The sequence below is a fragment of the Syngnathus typhle genome, linkage group LG14 (genome assembly GCF_033458585.1).
Source record: "Syngnathus typhle isolate RoL2023-S1 ecotype Sweden linkage group LG14, RoL_Styp_1.0, whole genome shotgun sequence".
Taxonomy (NCBI): Eukaryota; Metazoa; Chordata; class Actinopteri; order Syngnathiformes; family Syngnathidae; genus Syngnathus; species Syngnathus typhle.
In genome coordinates this window covers 7867980-7886215 of record NC_083751.1, presented here as the reverse complement: position 1 = coordinate 7886215, position 18236 = coordinate 7867980, and the positions used below count along the sequence as shown (strand labels likewise).

At 42.2% G+C, this 18236-nt stretch overlaps 1 protein-coding gene across 1 annotated transcript; it reads right to left on the bottom strand.

Moving 5' to 3' along the window:
• Nucleotides 1-794: 794 nt before the first annotated feature.
• On the bottom strand, nt 795-17371 carry tsc22d2 (TSC22 domain family 2). The gene is made up of 3 exons (XM_061297262.1): nt 15253-17371; nt 2989-3040; nt 795-2779 (listed from the first exon to the last, which is right to left on the bottom strand). The coding sequence occupies exons 1-3, from the start codon at nt 16701-16703 to the stop codon at nt 2495-2497; spliced, it is 1788 nt and encodes a 595-aa protein (XP_061153246.1). The 5' UTR covers nt 16704-17371; the 3' UTR covers nt 795-2494.
• Nucleotides 17372-18236: the final 865 nt, after the last annotated feature.

Below are 18236 nucleotides of genomic sequence, written 5' to 3'. Positions count from 1 at the left end.
CAACATCATTTTTTATAAGTGAAATTTTTGTCAATTTTTCAGTGAGTGATATAAAAAAAAAATTGCTGAATTTTGATGATGATCAACAGTTGAATTCTTGGGACTTTATAAATATTTTGCTTTCTGCACCAATTTTTGTCACATTGAAAGAATTGACGGGACACGTATGATTTTGCAGTACAGTATGTCATACGCAATATTTTTGAACAAATCTGTCTCTTGTCGTTAGACTGCATAACTGAGAAAAAATAGATGGGAGATTTACAGTTAAATTTTGCTGACAGTCATCATAGATGCAACACTGTTTTTGTGATTTGCAACTCATTGAATAACCTGCAATCCAATTTGAGGCTGTATAATAGAAAACTCCAGTTTTGAGTTATGTACCAGTAAACTGTAAATGTGAATGTTTGACCAAATGTGTCCTGTGATAAACAGATAAACAGTTGGAGCTCACTTCACCTGTGATCCTCAACAAAGTATTAAAAAATAAATATTAATAATGATTTAAAAATAGGCCTCACATGTAAAAACATTCCAGACTCACATGTTCCCTGTGAAACCAAAGGGCTAGCAAGTTCAGGACAACACATAAAAATACTAAAAGCAACTTCAGGGCAAAAACAAAGACAACATTCAGTCAGAGTGGTGATCCGGTATTAGGTAATACTTTTTGTGGGTGGCCCGATGCCATTTGGTGTTTTTACTCTTCCATGGGGAAAATCCTCAATATGCTGTGTGTTAAGAGGTTTTTATGCTCGGTAAAGCGCTCGGTCAATAAATACATACACACGTTCTTAATAAAACAGTCATTTATTATAGTCTGAAAATTAAAATGTCTGAACAGCACATTACAAGGGCATCGTTAAGATTCTTCTCCAAGGCTCAGTGATCACTTCCGTACAGTACACTTGGCATGTACGCGAGATCTCCTTCAAATTAATCACAAGGAAAACAAAGAGAGGAATAAATGCATTTGTGGTTTAATAAAGAAAAAAAAAAGGCGTTCATCTTGTAGTAAGATAACTCGTACAATCTCCAAGTATTTTGGTTTGGTTCTAAGCCACATAGACCGCATCTGTATCACCTGACGACAGCAGGTGACGCAATGAACATCCCAAAATGTCACCGCTGTCTGGGTTCCAGCTTCAAGTTAAGAAATGTTTCATAGTTTCCTTATGGTCTGTAAATGATGTAATTATGGAAGTTATTTTAAGGGCGTGTTGGTATGCTACAATCAAAATTGAAATGCTAACTTTGTTAAATACATTAAACTCTGTAATGTAACAAAAAAATGGCGCATTTTCTCTCTTCTCCGTCAATTCCGCTGCATTTGTTCCCTTTCATCACAACTACAGCCACAGACAGACGCGCTGACAGAGAACACAAATTGAGTGCTGAATTTAAAAACATGACTTTAAGAAAGTGGTTTGCGTATAGGGCATGCAGGTCATGCAAAAGAGCCAAAAAATAAAGGGGGAAGGTGTGCCTTTTAAAAAATAATAATAATAATGATGATAAAGGGGTGAAAACAGAAAAAGACTTACACAGCGTTGCGTCTTTGGTTATAAAATAGGTCCAACAATTTCACAGCTTTTCATCCCCCAACCAAGCCCCTAATCTTTTGTTTGTTTCTACCCATTTAGACAAAGAAGAATTAATAGTTCACTTTATCAAAAACCTCCCAGCACATATTTCATTTCTTGGCAGATTTTCCTCTCCTGTACTGTACATACCGTGTTCACTCTGAATACGTTACAAAATATACATTCAACCTGGATTTCAACTCATGCGAGTTCTGCTTTAGTGTTTCTTTCCTACCCTCCGCTTCACTCACTGACACTTTGCTTGTTTGCGAGAGACTACCAAAACGTCCAGACGAGATTCTAAAAAAAGACAATAGACTTTTTTGTCTTTTGTGACATTGTTCGTGACATTATGAAAATAGCAGCCCTGAAATAAATAAATGCAATTACTAAACGTGAACTAATAATGAAAATGTTACATGCCAAAGGATGGTGGCTCTGAGGAAACAACAACCAAAGTAAGCTTTATGTTGCAGCATATCTTGAAGGAGGCACTGGACTTGCTCCGCCGGACGCCTCTGCTGATGATGACTCATCCCTTGGTCACTTCCGGCCCCCGTGAATGATGTGGCGTGTGGACGCTGACATTGCAGGAGCTTCACTTGCCACTGGGGCCATCCCACATGTCTTGCACTGCCCTTTTGGACCACTTGTTGCCCCACCGCCACCGCCGTGCTCCTGCTTCCTTGTGCCACCATCTCACTTCAGCTTGTCGCTTTCAATAAGACTTTGCAAGGAGTGACGGTGGCTCTCTTTCAAGATGATGTCCCTATTTCCCTCAAGTGGAGCACAACAAACGCAGCGCAGCGTTGTAGGGACGGTATGCTTTTGTCTATGCTCGACAGAGATGTGGAATTGAGCGTATGGATTGGTGGATGCGTTTGGGTGCGAGCCGGGTAGGGAGGGGATCACGCCGAGGTGATGTTGGGCTGGTGGGGGATGCTCTGAGCCCCCTCAAGGTGTGTCAAGGGGGTGTTGTTGTTTGTAACGGCTGCATGTTGCTGCTGCTGCTGCGGGGGCGACGTGCTACCGTGGCTGGAAAGATGGTTGAGCTGATCCGAGTTGGCCAACGACTTAAGCACGGCGTTCTCGCGCTCCAGCATGGAGTTGCGCTCGTACAGCTCCTTGATCTGCTCCTTCAGCACCTCCACCTCCTCGCGGACGGCGTACATTAGGTGGCTCTTAACCAGATCCTGAGGAAACAAACATTGTTATCATCAGGATTATAAATACATTTTAATCAAATTTGGACCAACGGGGTATTTTATTAAATTTGGTACTACAACCGACATCTGGTTTGTGACAATCACCGAAGATATTGTTGTACTTCTCGTAAGCACATGCGTGGTAATGTGTTAAATATTGAAATAAGCACAACCCACTCACACTAGGAAAAACTCACCATGGCCTGTTCAATCTTGTTGTCGATGGCAACTACGCTGGCACCGGATGCACTGTTGAGAAGAAGAAAAAAAAAGCACATGAGAACCACACATCATACCACATGCTTCACATCGACACACCACGCAATTCACAATCATATCACTTCCGTTAAGCAGCTCGTGGCAACCAAAGAGTGACACAAATTTCATCACTATAATTTCCTGGAGTTGTTTTACATGCTGTCTGGCAGTGGCCACCAAGCAGCTGGAAACTAAAACGTCAAGCCAGGCCATGTGATGTGTCATAATCACCAATTCCAGAGCCTATCCCAGCTAACTCCATATAGACCCATATTTAATCACATTTACATTGACAATTAACTAGTGTTGTGCTGTTAGAGTTGTTGTCTATCTGTGCTTAGGCTCAATAAAGAGAATATTTGCTTTGAGCAAACTATGGAAAAGCCCATTATAAATTCAATGCGTTTTTATTATTATTTATTTGCCCACTAGGGGAAGCTGTAATGGTGGTGATAGTTTAAACAACTAATGTAACAACACCTTTGGGGAAACAAAAAAAACGAATTTAAATGAGTGGCTGTGAGCATCGTTTAACAACAACAACAACAACAACAACAACACGCGGCGTGCAAGCGCACACGTTCAGCACGCTGGACGACCACCGCACGTAACGCACGTAGACGACCCTCGCGCAAACACAGAAAGACTCGGGTTACGTGACGCGCGGTACAAATCGGGTGAAGAGAAGAGTCACACACACTTAAATCCAAAAAAGTTTCAAATGTAACGTTTCTTTTTACCTGCCGCATCTCGCTCTGTAAGGCATCAAGCGCCCGGAATATGTGGCAGAAGACCCCGGCGAACACGAAAGACTGTAGCTCATTGTGCAGCGCATCTTAGCAACTCTCCACACACAATAAATAAGTCAAGTGTCCAGGTAGTTTTCAGCTATGACTGTTTCTACTTGGCCGTCCCGTCGCTATGTATCCAACAGGAGAAAACAAGACAAGGACTGTCTTAAAAGGCAGCTCGCGTGGTCACATGGGAAGCCATCACAGGGGAGGAGTTGAGCAAGCAGGACGCCTACTTGTACAGCGAAGCAGATTTCTTTGCAGGCTATATTTTTAATCAGGAGCCTGACAGAAATAGTCCACTGAGACTCTCGAGGCCAAGAGTGAATTATTATTATTTTTCCCCCATTTCAAATGACTGCTTTATTTTTCTTATTTCCATAAAACAAACAACGTTCTAGGTGAACAATTAGATCATTCACTTGACGTTTAATTTCAGATGACATTGTTCACAAGAAATCTTCTGAAGCCCTTTTAGACCATTCAAAGTTTGTGACCCATTTCAGTCTCCTAAATGCCACTGTCGTACAAACAACCCACTAAAATCACATTCTGCTGAATTCATACACTATACTTGCATTAAATACAGGTCAAATCTTTTTTTATATTTTCAAATAATGTAAATAGGAAAAAAATCTAATCAATCGCCTAATCATGAATTACAAGTAGTGTTTCATCTCCCCTGAGGTTTTTTATTCAGAGTCCATGAATGCTGAGAACATTTTGAATTTGTGGCATTCCACAGTAGCCGTGTGATTTGAGGCCCTGATAAACAAGGCGAACACATTCCACCTTAACACATTCCCTTAAAAAGACCAACTGTTCACAATGAGAGGGAAAACTTTCAAATCCGACTTTGCTTGAAATGTGTTTTTGTTTTGTTACACCGGCGAGAGACAAGGCCGGCTGGATTCATATTAGTTTACTGACTGAGATTCTTCTTGCGCAAAGGCAGACAAAACCCCCTCATCTAATTTGTTTTCATTCCGTTTCCAACAAAAACAAAACACCCGGTACATCTTATTAGAGAAGAAAGACACGTGGTGGTTTATATAAGGACCTCTTGCTGCGCTAACCTCCACATGGGCCTGCCCCTACAGATTGCAACGACGTCCACACGCGCATCCTCCGACGGGACCTTCAGCACATTCCATCCACGGACACCTCCGGCCTCGAGGCCAGTTTTTCCCGAGCCAAACATCTGTGTCAGAGCCAACATCATGCTGTGACACGACACAGCAAGAACGGGAGGGTGTCCAGGCAATTTGTTTCTACAAGCTTTTGGGTTCAGTACCAACTTTTCTGTGGAACATCTATTCATGGGGGGGGGGTCCTACAGGCACGCCCCAAGTTCACCACTGTAAATAGACTTCACCTAAAGATGGCATGAGACAACAAGCACATGTCACCACATCACATGACTCACCATGGCGTCACATAAATCAATGAGCTCGCCACTCGCACACAGATGGACCGGCACACGTCCCTGTCCCAAATCATACAAATACTCCCAGTGGGGCGTGGGGGGCAGCTGGACAAATGAGACCTGAGTGGATTTCAAAACAATAGTTGGGAGCGAGAGGACTACAACGCTCACCGATGACTTACTGTTGCTCGACAAGTTCTGTTTTCTTCAGGGTGCAGTTTGGCGTCATCACCAGATGGTGTCAGCAACGTTTCCAATTTCAAGTAATAAGTTAAAGTACTAGAGTACAAGTAGTGGAGAAACATGCAACGTTTCCACAAAGTTTTTTTTAGGTTTTTGGGTTTTTTTAAGAAGAGGGTTTGGTGGTGTGATCTAACTATGCTTAAGAACTATGTTTTTTAATTGTGCATAAAAAACAAATTGTTTTTGCAAACAAAATAGAATCATCAATTGCTATTTGAAATGGCTTCTCGTGTTTTCAGTCATGACTGACAATTTATTCTTAATTGGCAGAAAATAGCACATGAAAGACAAGTTTCAGTTTATTTGATTTCAAATCAGATCTAAAATATGTTTGAGTCTTACAAAACATCATTAAACACAATTCAAATCCCCTGACCTTTGTTGAATAAATAACGTGGACAAATAGTTGCTGTCCTCATTGTATCATGAGGTCAATGTTGACAATTGCAGGATGTCGGAATAATGTGAATATGTGCCCAGGCACAAAAAGATTGGAGGATGTGTTGTCTACCAATAGGGAGGCTCGCGTAAAGACAACAAAGACTAAACAAAATCTGACTTGGATGAGGGACGCCTTGTCTGTGGATTGATGTTTTATTTTCCTAACATGAAACTAAGAGTCATTAATAGGTGTGTGTGTACAGCCCCCATAGCTTCCTCAAAAACATACAGAAGGAACAAGGCCTGATACTCATTACATAATCCCCAGACTCAGGATGGCGGAGGTCATGAGAAATAATCAAAGCCCTTAAGCAGTCCACGATTTGCTAAAAGTCAACATTTTTTAGCTTGAGCCACTTTGTTGATTGGGATATGAAAAGTCTTATTTTTAAAGCCCTTGCGTAGGGACAGCAATGTTTGCAGTTAGCACTCCACCACTTGGCTGCTGACGACATATGCGAGGTGTTGTGTGACAAGGCTCAATTTGCCAACACACCAGGAGTCCATGTTTATGGTTGTTCAGTCCAAAGTCATCCGAGTCAAAAGCAGCTCTTAGCATGTATCCATGCAGCGCTACACCACTCTGCTCCTCAAATCATTTGGGGGATTTAAATATGCCCCACTTACTTGTTTTAATGGTTTAACTGGAATGCAAGTTTGCCAGGGTTCATGGTGAAGGAGCATCTGTATTCCACAGCATATGCATCACGAGATCAAGAAGGTTCTCTTTGAGTATTGAAGAAGATGCTTTGAGTCCATCTAATATCAATGGACACGGCGCTTTTAAAAGCTTGCACTGACACGTCAGCTGGGATATTACTTCATCGGTCACATTTTGAAATGGAAATTGTTTTGCTGCCGACTAATTGCCTACATCTACAGCTTTAGGCAATTTTTTGTTGATTTCTACTTGCCCAGTGACGGAGTTTGCTGAAAGCTGAATAGAAACATTGATGCTTGTGATAGGAAATTCCTGAGCATGACAAGCCTTTAACTGACCAAGTGTGAAGCAACAGGACGCTGGTCAAAGGAGACATGTGTGCTCAGTAAACGCTCGTGGTATTAATATAGGTCAAATGCCATCCAAGTTTCCAAAGATAAAGTTGACAAGATGCAAATGTTACCTTTAGAATAGTAGGAACTTTAAGACCTGCTGGCAGTTACATAAGAGGACCACGTTGGGGAGGAGTTTAAGATAGCGCCCCATCAATTCCAAATGATGTACTCAAAGTCTTTGAAGAACAAAACAATTGAATTGGGTTGGGTAAGGTACTTTATGCTCCACAGCCTATTGGTTAACGTGGTTTTGATTTTTGGTCAACAATGTGATTCCAATTGATTCTGTGCCAAAGACAGTATTTTGGGAGGGAGAAAAATAAAGCTTCAAAGGGTGTTACGTAAACGGTTGGTACTGTTGGAAACATTTAATTGAATGTTAGTGACATCACTTATTCCAGTCACATTATTAGTAACACTATGTTTAAACAGTGGGGACCTCAGCTCATAACTCTAAAGGTACATTTTGTGACTTTCTTATTGAAGCGCATTTTAAGCCCTTTTCGACAACATTCTCAAATCCCTAATTGAGTTTATGGGAATGAATTCATTTCATACAAAACAGGAAAAAAAAGAGGTGGCTGAGAACAAATGTCCGTCCCACTGCAACCCGCGTACTTTGAGGCATACATTATGAACATTTGGTTCGACTCTGCTAAAGTGGACACAACTCAATCAACACTTCCAACTGCCACAATGTGTTTCAAGTTTCCCAGAGGCGTCTCTCCGTTCTGGTCCTTTTTAAAAACACGTGCCCTGTCTATTTATGATGGCAGCCGTACCCGAGCAGAAAGTCAATCAAAGCAATGGCCTATAGCAGAACTATGTAAACATCAAGGACTGGCAGCAGTCCAAAAATCAACTGCTCAGGTTTTATTTTTCTTATCAACACAGCAGCAATTATTCAACTTATCGGTCATTCATAACACAACTTGAGTGTGTGCAACTATTCTGCAGGCTCCACCCTCACAGCTTCAGTTTAATTGTCTTTTATACGACGCAAAGGAACCTCGGCATAGGTACAGGCTGCCTCACTCAACAGGCCAAGAATGCAAAATGAATACTAATCAGATTTGCGTCGGAGAATGTAAATGACAGACTTCAGGGGGAATACATCACCTACCATAGCCTGGTTGTGTTATTTTAGTATGATCTGCTCTGTGCGGTGCTAAAATCTCTTGACCCTCAGCTATCCCGACCACCAGTGGCTTGTGACTGACAAAACGTTATCACTGATGTCTTAAAAGCTGCCAGGACAGTTACCAATTGCATTGACATTTACGAGAGCCTAGTGCTATTTATCCATTTATCTCCAAGCATTATAACAATTCAGTGACTGAAATACCCACAGTGACAAGTCATTTGATTTGGCAACTAGCCCTTCAAATAGACCTGAAAGTCTATTAGGGGAATTAAAGGATTGCTCTGTTCCAAACAGTGGCTGAGTTCCAAAAATTATGAATGTGAGTTCTAAGAATAACTGTCCGTTCATTCATCGGGTAACAAGAAAATACATATGTACTTATGTGTTGTTGCTATTCGCCAAAACTAGAACCCATGGGCATGTTGGTAGCCAATGCGCATTGTTAAAACTGTATTTGATTCCAGGTGAAAATGACGCAACTGTTGACATGTAGCGTGATACTCCCAGTTCAACGATTGCCGAGTGTCAACAAATTACATAACCAAGATTTATACTGATCTGTCCTCACGTCATCAAATAAACTGAACTACAAGTTGGGAAATGGCACCTTTGCATCACATAAATGTCAATGTAATAAAAGAGGACTGATGGACTAATTTTAGTAGGTTACTTGAGTGCGTCGACTGGGTACTGAGGCAGCCACTCCAGGCCACACAAACAAACAAGCAAACACATCCTAGCTCATACCTATTGTTGATAGGCTTTGACCCTTGTTATCCGCGAGGCCGGAAACCCTGGTGGAAAGTAGTGGAAGGGTTTCTGCTTTTTTTTAGAAAGTGAAAAAAGAAAAGAAATATGAGGTAAAGGAACGGAACGAGATATTCTTTGAGTGGGAAAGCGAGGAAATGTCAATAATTGAGGGTGCCAGAGGTCAGTGGGGTGATCATTCAACCAGAGCATGGGTAGTCAAAGAGGAACAAAAAACCAAAAGCAGGAATCGAGAGAGAACTGTTCTCGCTTTCTGAACTGCCGGTTGGTTTACAGAACCAATGCAAGCGTTATCTATGCCTGAACAATTGTACCGTGACCAGCCCCGGGACCTTGTCCTCACACATTGGTGAGGCATGTCAATGCTGTGAGTTTTAAGATCTCCCTAACTGCAACTGCTGTGAGCTTAGCCATATTAACAAGGCAAAACCTTGGTTTTATTGCTACAGTGGGGGAAGTTTGTAAGCACAATGACTTGTTTGCAAATGCATCGGTGGAATCTCAGTTGAGGATCTTCCAAGATGCTTTTCATACACTGAAGCAAGTTTTGCAATTAAAATGATTAACAAAAATGGAATGAATGCATTGCAGTCAGAGAATCAAGTCATCTTGCTGGGGCAGCTCCGATGAAAGACAAAGAGCAGACATGAATATGAAGTCTACTCTGCTAAACCGCAGAGTACCCTCAATGTACGAGCCACCCCAGAAAAAGACAGCCGTGGGGATAGAGTGAGATACTTGGACTAAAATCCGTCCAACAATATACTATGAATACAAGCTTAGTTACCATGGTGCAACAGGGTGTCAAGAATGGGCCTCTTGCGAGATGCCAGAAGCTACGTTGCACCCAACTGTCACATGTGAAGGACCGATCTATGGTCCTATGATGTGTGCTTTACAAGGGATTGAAATTAAAATGCCTGTCAATCAAAAATTCCATGTTTGTATTGCATAACAAACCTTTCCAAACAGGTTGTTAAGCAGAGCCTAAGGCACTGTAGGATTAGAAGCAATATCTAATTTGACATGATAATGGGGTTGTACGAAGTTTTAACATCAGGGGTGCTAATAATTGTGGCACACACAATTTTTTTCACTGAATAAAACAACTTGGATTAAAAGTTGTTTTTTCCTCTTTCTTTCATATTATTTGGGGGGGGGCGGGGATTTATTAGAAACTCAAGACTACATCTTAACAAGGGGTGCCAATATTTATGGCAGGATATCAAAACATGGACATGATGCTATGTTTGGAGTTCTCATCCTGTTGTGATTTGAGTACATACCACAAGATGGGACTGAGACCCCCCCCCATAATACAACTAAAACAAAACAAAAAAACGGACGTGACCCTCTGCAAGGGTCCAAGCTTACAGACCTGACTAAGTCTAAGTGCTTGTTATGCAGCTAAGGATGGAAAAACTCAATCTTTCTCATTGCCCTAGATTGCACCATGACAAAATGCTTCATAAAGTGGTGTTGTTTTGGTCATCATTTATAAATAAGCAAAGAAACAAAATAAGCTTGGGTTTGCAGGAAAAGTAGAGTGAAAAGAATGTAGATGTAAATCTGAGCATTGTCATTCAAAAAGAAAAAAAAAGAAAGGTTTTCATTACAGCTTTCACATAATTGTTAATGTGACTTATGATGAGTCAGTGTATTACCATCAAGGGTGGATCATTTAGCAGAATGCCAGCCTGAGGCAGCAAAGTCACCCTGATTGCTCAATTTCCCTAAACATGGTGAATATTATTGAATTATTTTTATTTGAAAATATTCTAAATACTACACACAACAGCGACAATCTCATGTTTACAGAATAAGCAGTAAGGGCATAATGAAACGTGATTTGAATCAGAAAACAGCTTTTGATTGATTGATGCATTGGTACACAAACAAATTAAACTAGCTCGTGGCCCAACCAAAAAGATCCAAATGGTGCGGATGATTGGTTGTTCCTTTGATTTTCATTACCTTGAACAGATTGAAACTTGACATGTTGGTACATGTTAACCACCGCTTAAGTGTGACGAATCTCTTTGAAGGAATTGCCACATTTACAATACGGAAAAGTTCATCACTATTGTAAGACGTTTACTTTCAACAACAAACTCATTGCATCATACCCTATATAAATGACCTGTACCATATCAAACAGAATTGAAATCAATATTCAAAACCATTTCCGAGTTCCAAACTTCTAATGTCTAACGCCAGATCCTGGCTTTGGTGCCGTTTCTTGCAAACAAGCCGTCTTCTTACTGGTTGCCTGGGCATTCGTATATCTAGGTCAAGTCCAATACTAGCAACTTCCTGTGACAAATTGCAGCCAACTCCTTTGACACTGGGTGTGTCTTTTGGACATTGCATTAATGACCAAAAGTTACCTTGGCTTCAAATACGGCTTATTAAGTCTTCGTGACACTCTCCTTTCTTTTGCCAGAGTGATGTAGTGTATTTGGCAGCATCTCAAGGCCATAAAATAAAGAGTAATAATACTGAAACCTGATGCCCGCCAACAGAAGGTCATTCATGCTTTAAGATTCTTTGATGAAACGTGCTCCTCGATAATAATGGTAAAAGGACAGACAACGTGCATTTTCAGACTTTCAACGTCAGTCGAAACCACATTGTAAATGACGGCGGCTGACAAGTTAGAAATAAACAGATGGTTTGGTTGGTGAGCAGTAAGCGTACCATCTATTTGAGGTCGCATTTATAGATATCAATCAAGTGTTAGTAGGTCATCTAGCCACAATGAGTCATATCCACTTACTCACTCAAACTTACATTCTAAGAAAAAAGGAGCAGAAATTGTGAAATGCTGATGACTGGAGATGGTTTGAGAAAAAGGGGAAGCGGTTATTGAAAGAACCAGTTCACTTAAATATGTGTCTCTTATAGGTAGAGAGAGCTTTTGACTTGCAACATGTTCTTAAACAAAAATGTCTGTGGAAAATCCCACACTATTCTACACCGCGAGCAGTCATAGTGAATCAGAACAGTGGATGACACCCAACGAAAGGAAGCGAGCGAACAGAGAGAAGAATGAATGACTCAACTGCAGCTGGCCGCCATGCTTTCTTCACATCCTCATTAGTAACGATTGAGACATCTCGAAGGCACTGTAACGTCCTTGTTCCAGTCTCAAGTCCCACTCTCAAAAGAATGCATGGTTACGACAACTACATATTTCAAAGAGAGATGGCTTAACCGCATTCTTCATTAGACCTAACGAGGTGAGGCCCAAGACCAGATAGGCGGCCATCCTTTAGAAGTCTTAAAAGAGGAAATCATTACTTTGACACAAAATCTATCATCTTGTTTTCAAACATCGAAAAGCGCATGCGTCACAATGCTGCAGATGCATCAGGCACAACAGTAGCAGCCACATGTGAGTGACACCAAGGCAGAATGGCGGTGAGCTACGGGTGTGTCGGGTGCTAACAATTGATCACCCGACTGACTGTGACCATACCTTGGAGAAACTGTGACACGCACAAACACACGGGAACGTCACACATGGCTCAACATAGCAAGTACAGGCTGGTAACAAGCAGCTGTCAACAGGTTTGAAATGAGCTTTGAAATGAGCTGTGCATACTTAACATACTGGAACTCCTCAAAAGATGGGTCGAACCAGTTCGGCCTTCAGAGTACTTTGGAAAACCCAATAAACACCAGCAGTTTACGCACACTTCTCATTCCTGGAACAGATGCAACCTGCCACCATATCTTATCCAACCACTAACCTGTTTGGAGTTTGACTGTGTACGGTAATTCCATACAGGGGACAACCCTACCAAGCGTGTTTTTGGAATGTGGGAGGAAACCAGAGTACCCAGTGGAAACCCACGCAGGTATGGGGAGAACATGCAAACTCCACACAGGAAGGCCGAATCCGAAATTGAACCCACAATCCCTGCACTGGGAGACGTCCTAACACCTGAAAAAATGTAAATTTTGATATGCTTTTTGGTTGTATCAGCCAGCCCTATTTTGCAACTTTATAGTGCCATTCTTAACAGTTTAACCTCTATTATTTTGCCCTTCGACTTATTCTGAAAGAAGACATTTCATTAATTAATTAATTTTTTTTAGCAATTCTTCCTAAATTAGAGTGAACTGTGTTTTCTTTTGAAATTAAATTCTATACTGCACAATATGTGTTCAGCCTTTAGTTATAAGTATAAAAGGGATTCCTTTGAAAGTTTGTCATTGGTTCTACAGAAATTAATTGTTTAAAAGTTTTAGTCACTTGGTATTTTGCATACTTGAGCATTGATCTCGGTCTGGAAAAAAGGTGGCATTGAACATCCCTAATAAATATTGTACTAAGCACCAACTGGAGTTAAGTAGGGACTGGGGGTGGTGAGATATTTCCATGAACAGCTAGTGAGCGGTCCAGTGGCCCAAAATCAAGCTGGCAGAGAGCCAGATGCTCAACATGACAATCCAAGCTATTCAAGGCTCCAAGAATTTCCCCCTTGGAAGTTAAGGCAGCCCAGCTATCAGTGGAAAATAAGCTATTCCCTTGTGTCCAGGCCATGGCAGCAACCCATTTGCCACCAGCAACACATGGTCATTGGAGCCGAGACACCCCCCCCCCCCCCCCCCCCCCCCCCCGACTGTCAAACTGCCAAGTGGGAGAATGGAGGGAGGAGCACCGCGACACTATAAATACATAACACATGTGCACATCCTGATATCTCACAATTGTGGAAGTCTTTGTCTGATAAAATATGGAAAATATTTTTCGGGGGTTTACTGGGAGTCTTCTTCTAGCTTAGAAGATATAATCATCATAGATAGAGGGTTCTTGTGAACTTGAATACAATTCAATTTATTTAATTCAATTAAATCGTTTATTTCTCAGATGTGAACTGTTGTAAAACATTTTAAATGTATACACAAATAATTAATGGTAGATATATGACAAGAATTAAAAAACAAATGAAAATCATTGGAGGGACACTGGATTCCTTGTGGCCATATTAGTCGGATGCTGCCTTAAATATAGCCATAATAAAAGATCCCAATGTTTTCTCCCTGATCATCATTCCAATTAATTTCCCGTTAAACTCACAATGGTGACAACCTGGCATCTGTGATGCAGCCCATCTTGCAACATGACATTTGAAAGTCCGCAACTTTCCCTGACATCAAGCACATGTATGTGTGCAAGTTTTCCATGTGACAACGCACGTCGACTATCACATATGTCTGGGCCCAAGTTCATTGGCTTATTTGCTTAAGAGGTGGCAGATTGTCAAACTAATCTCAATAATGTAAATGTGATTGTGCTGATTATAAATTCCATCCCACCTTTTAGTGAGAAGGACTCCACACATATTGATAGCGCTTGATAAATAGCTGGCCAAACACGTGCTTGCTGGGACACTCCATGTTTAAATGAGTTTTTAATTATTAATATAACTAATATATTCAGTGTAAATAAATTGTAAAACTTTGACAAGACCGGCAAATTACGACAGCTAGACAATTTAAAAAACAAACAACTGAGTCAAGAAACAGGTCAACACCTAGCTACGCTGTCGTGTCAACAAAGACACTGAAGACTTCAGTGCCAGACCAGAACACACAGTCATCCTGCCATGTCATCCTACACACACGCACACATACAAACACACACGCCTTAAAGCTCTCTGTGGTCCTCATAGGTGTGTGCATGTCTGTGTGACTAATGCAAAAGTGACCTTCTTCATTCTACATCCATTAAATGTCCTGCCCTGCTGCCAACATCGTCATAGCGACACGGGCGTGCAAAGAAGTCAGTCCACTTTCCATCACTTTCGTTTCTGTCTTCCCAACTAAGAAAGAGGCTGTTCATTTTGTGATTATCGAGGACAACGAGCGCACACGCACTGTTCCTTACTTGTGCACATTGACAAGCCAATTGCAGTGTAGTTCAAGCAGTATGAGAGCCTGCTGACATGCCCCTAAAAATCCTTGTTTTGTGTATGTGAAGGGGTACTGTAAGCAAGACTCAACATTCACATGGTTTTGGAGCTAAAAGGGGCAGAATGGTGTGTCTCATAGTCACACTCGGGAAATAAAAATAAAAATCAGGCTCTTACTTAACACCTTCCTAACGGACACCCTTTCATGGCTGAAAAGACTTTTGTCAGGGGGCGGACAACATTTAAAAGGATATATGAACCCCAGGATGCTTCAAACTCCCCAAATAATGTAACTGTCCATAAACAGCATCTATTCACATTCACACCATCCTCGAATGGGAATTGAACTCACGCCGGCCACAACGGACAAAATCGCTCTTTAGAATAGTAGCGACTGCAAAACATCCTCTTACCTGTCCTCATCACCATCCATGGTTATATGGATGCCAAAGAGGCTGTTGACAGCAGGACTGGGAAGGCCGAAACCTTCTCTGATGAAAGGCTTCATACTGTCTTTCACTGGCATCACACTGCCACTGGGCTGAGGTAGGACTTCAGATTTGGGCCAACCATCTTCTGTCTGCTTGCTGAATCCCGGGAGAAGGCCTGTGCTGATTCCTCCGGTGCCAGGAATCAGACTCGTCCCAGCTGTAGGGGTAGTGGTGGTAGTGGCCACTGTGACAGGCACATTCAGGCCACCGCTGGCGGCAGAGGAGGTGGCGGCAAGACCTAACCCACCCGAGGGCTGTGTAGGGTTGAGCAGGTGCTGCTGTTGGGCACCTCCTGTTGCCATGTGGAGCAGGAGGCCCTGGGCGGCGGGTGCATCGACACCTAGCCCCTGGGCTACCGAACCAGCTAGCATGATAGGAGACAAGGGGCCCACAGAGTGAGGCGTTATGAGAAGAGTGCTTGAACCCAAGCGCTGGTAGTCTAGCTGGCTTGTGGGATGGTTCGAATAAGGAAAGTGCTGGACTTGTGTAACGGGCGGCACGATGGGAGACTTCTGCTGCAGGGAACTTTGCTGCACGCCCTTGAGGTTATTGGAGAGAAATTGGGGAGCAGCAGGTTGCATATTGACCTGAGCGTGTTGCGTTTGTTTTGATGCTGTTGAGTACCCTGTGGGCTGGAAGGCACTAGCTCCACTCCCAATCTGGGGGACCAAGCCAAAGCCTTGCTGCACAGTCTCTAAAGAAAGAGTGGCATGAATGCCGTCGTCCACGGCATTCTCCAAAGCCTGTGAGGAGGAAGTGCTGGTGGAGACTACGGTGTTACTGTTGGTCCCTATTCCACTGTCCCGTTCTGTACTGTGATCGACGGTTACATTTGGCTTGATGCTATCCACAGTCCGATTACCATTGGAATCAGAGTCTTTCTCATGGAACTCAGTGCAAGTCCATCTTCCTCTTCTGAAAGGCTCACCCGTACCATGGTCGAGTTTAATGACCCTGAAGCGAGAGCTGCAAGTATTCGCAGGTGCAACACTGGTAGAGACAGTGGCAGTGGGGGGCGGAACAATGGGCACACTTGTTACCGAATGCTGTGGGGTCGCACGACCGTCGCATGCATTTTTATTATTGGCGAGACCCCCGTTGACAGGAGCTGTCAAAGCAGCCTGTGCATCCAGCGTGTCTCCCACGTTGTTTAAGGTTTCCTCGGACGAGCTCCTATCGCACACAGCAAGGTCAGCCCGTGACACATCTTCTGTTCGGGACTCGTCCGGGTCGTCCAGACTCTCTGTGTCGTCTGCGGTGTTGTTGGCCGCTACCTGAGCCTGCGTCACACTCGTGATCTGGAAACAACTCTTCTTCTTCGCTGGCATTTTCGACATGTTGGCTTGCTCCGTCGAGTCAGTGTATTCCCACATGAAACGAAGCGGCGCACGTCCCGTCTTCTACTGATAAATTCACTGGAGGTGGACACAACACGGAGACGTACCACCACAGCACTTTTCCATACCATTTACCTCTCGCTCAGTCCACTCGGAGAAAAGTCACAAACACGGTCCAAGACTGTCCCAAACTCCTGAGACCTCACGCGGTGTCCAGTCACTCCACTCCTCCCCGGCCTCTCTGGCACCCGGTCAGCCGTCCTTGTGTCCTTGCGAGCCCCGCAACAAGCAGGCCCTTGTCCGAGATGTTCAGCAGCTGTCCCCGGGACTTCAGTCGGAGGCAGGCCCGGCCCGGTTTGTGAGCCCACTTCTCTCTCTTTTTCGATTTGCCGACTAGCCGAGTTAGCTCAAGTGAGCTAGTTTCGCCAACAGGTGTGGAATCATAATGTAAACATTCCTCTCGGACCCTTCAAGTAGAAAAGTACAGTCCAGCGGCGGTGAGAGAATAAGACGTCAGGAGTCGTTGAAGTTTGGCCTCTGAGTGTCGTAAGTTACTTGTGACTGTTAGATGACAGATAGCCACAAGAGCACCGCAACTGGAAGCTCGGGTGCTGGCTGCCTGCTAGCTGAAGCTGCTGCTGCGTGCCTGCTTGCTTGCTTGCCTCTCTCCCACCAGACAAGATGGCAAGTGCCAAGTGCATCCTGGGTAAAGAGGTCAAACACGTTACTCCAAGCGTAAGAAATATTTTTAAATAATCGAAATAAAAATTAATATCGTACTTTTACTCTGAATAATTTCCTTTCGTAGGGATTTTGACAACAAAACGATTCAGCATTGCTCATACATTACTAATATGGGAAAGTATTTCAGAGGTCGTCACTTCCGTTTTGTTTCTTAAAGCGTACTCCGGAGAACTTCATATTCCGGGATAATATGGAGTTGCCCTGTAATGTGTGTGTTCTTTTTTTCTTTTTCCCCTGGTATCGTGTATGCTTTATTTATTTATTTATTTATTTATTTATTTATTTATTTATTTATTTATTTATTTATTTATTTATTTATTTATTTATTTATTTATTTATTTATTTATTTATTTATTTATTTATTTATTTATTTATTTATTTATTTATTTATTTATTTATTTATTGCCTGTCTGTCTGTCTGTCTGTCTGTCTGTCTGTCTGTCTGTCTGTAGTTGATATGTGCAAAGGGATGTATATTATATCTAATGTGTTTGTGTAAAATAAATGTTTAGTAAAATAAAATAACAAGAAACGTAATATTAACAGTATTACGTGAAATAGAGTGTTTAAAAACGGATGGTGCTTTCAAAAAATGTGTAAGGGTCAATTCTGGCTATGGTTATTATTACGTCCCGACATTATTTTCTTACAATCAACGAATTGTTTATTGAGAAAATGTTTTAACATTGATTGTTTTTCTTTTAACATGATCACAAAATGTCTGTAAAAATTTGTTTGTTTGTTTTCTTCACTAAGAAAATGTAGATATTAAGTCCGGATGTCCCTTTAAATGATGCCCCAAGGCAAATGTTCAAAGACTTCTAG

Bases quoted from the DNA above. Each gene is read 5' to 3' on its own strand.
- tsc22d2 (XM_061297262.1), bottom strand. From the start codon at position 16,703: ATGTGGGAATACACTGACTCGACGGAGCAAGCCAACATGTCGAAAATG. The intron at 3,041-15,252 runs GTAAGAGGATGT...TCTTCTCAACAG, and splicing joins ATGGATGGTGATGAGGACAG to TGCATCCGGTGCCAGCGTAG. The intron at 2,780-2,988 runs GTGAGTTTTTCC...TTGTTTCCTCAG, and splicing joins ACAAGATTGAACAGGCCATG to GATCTGGTTAAGAGCCACCT.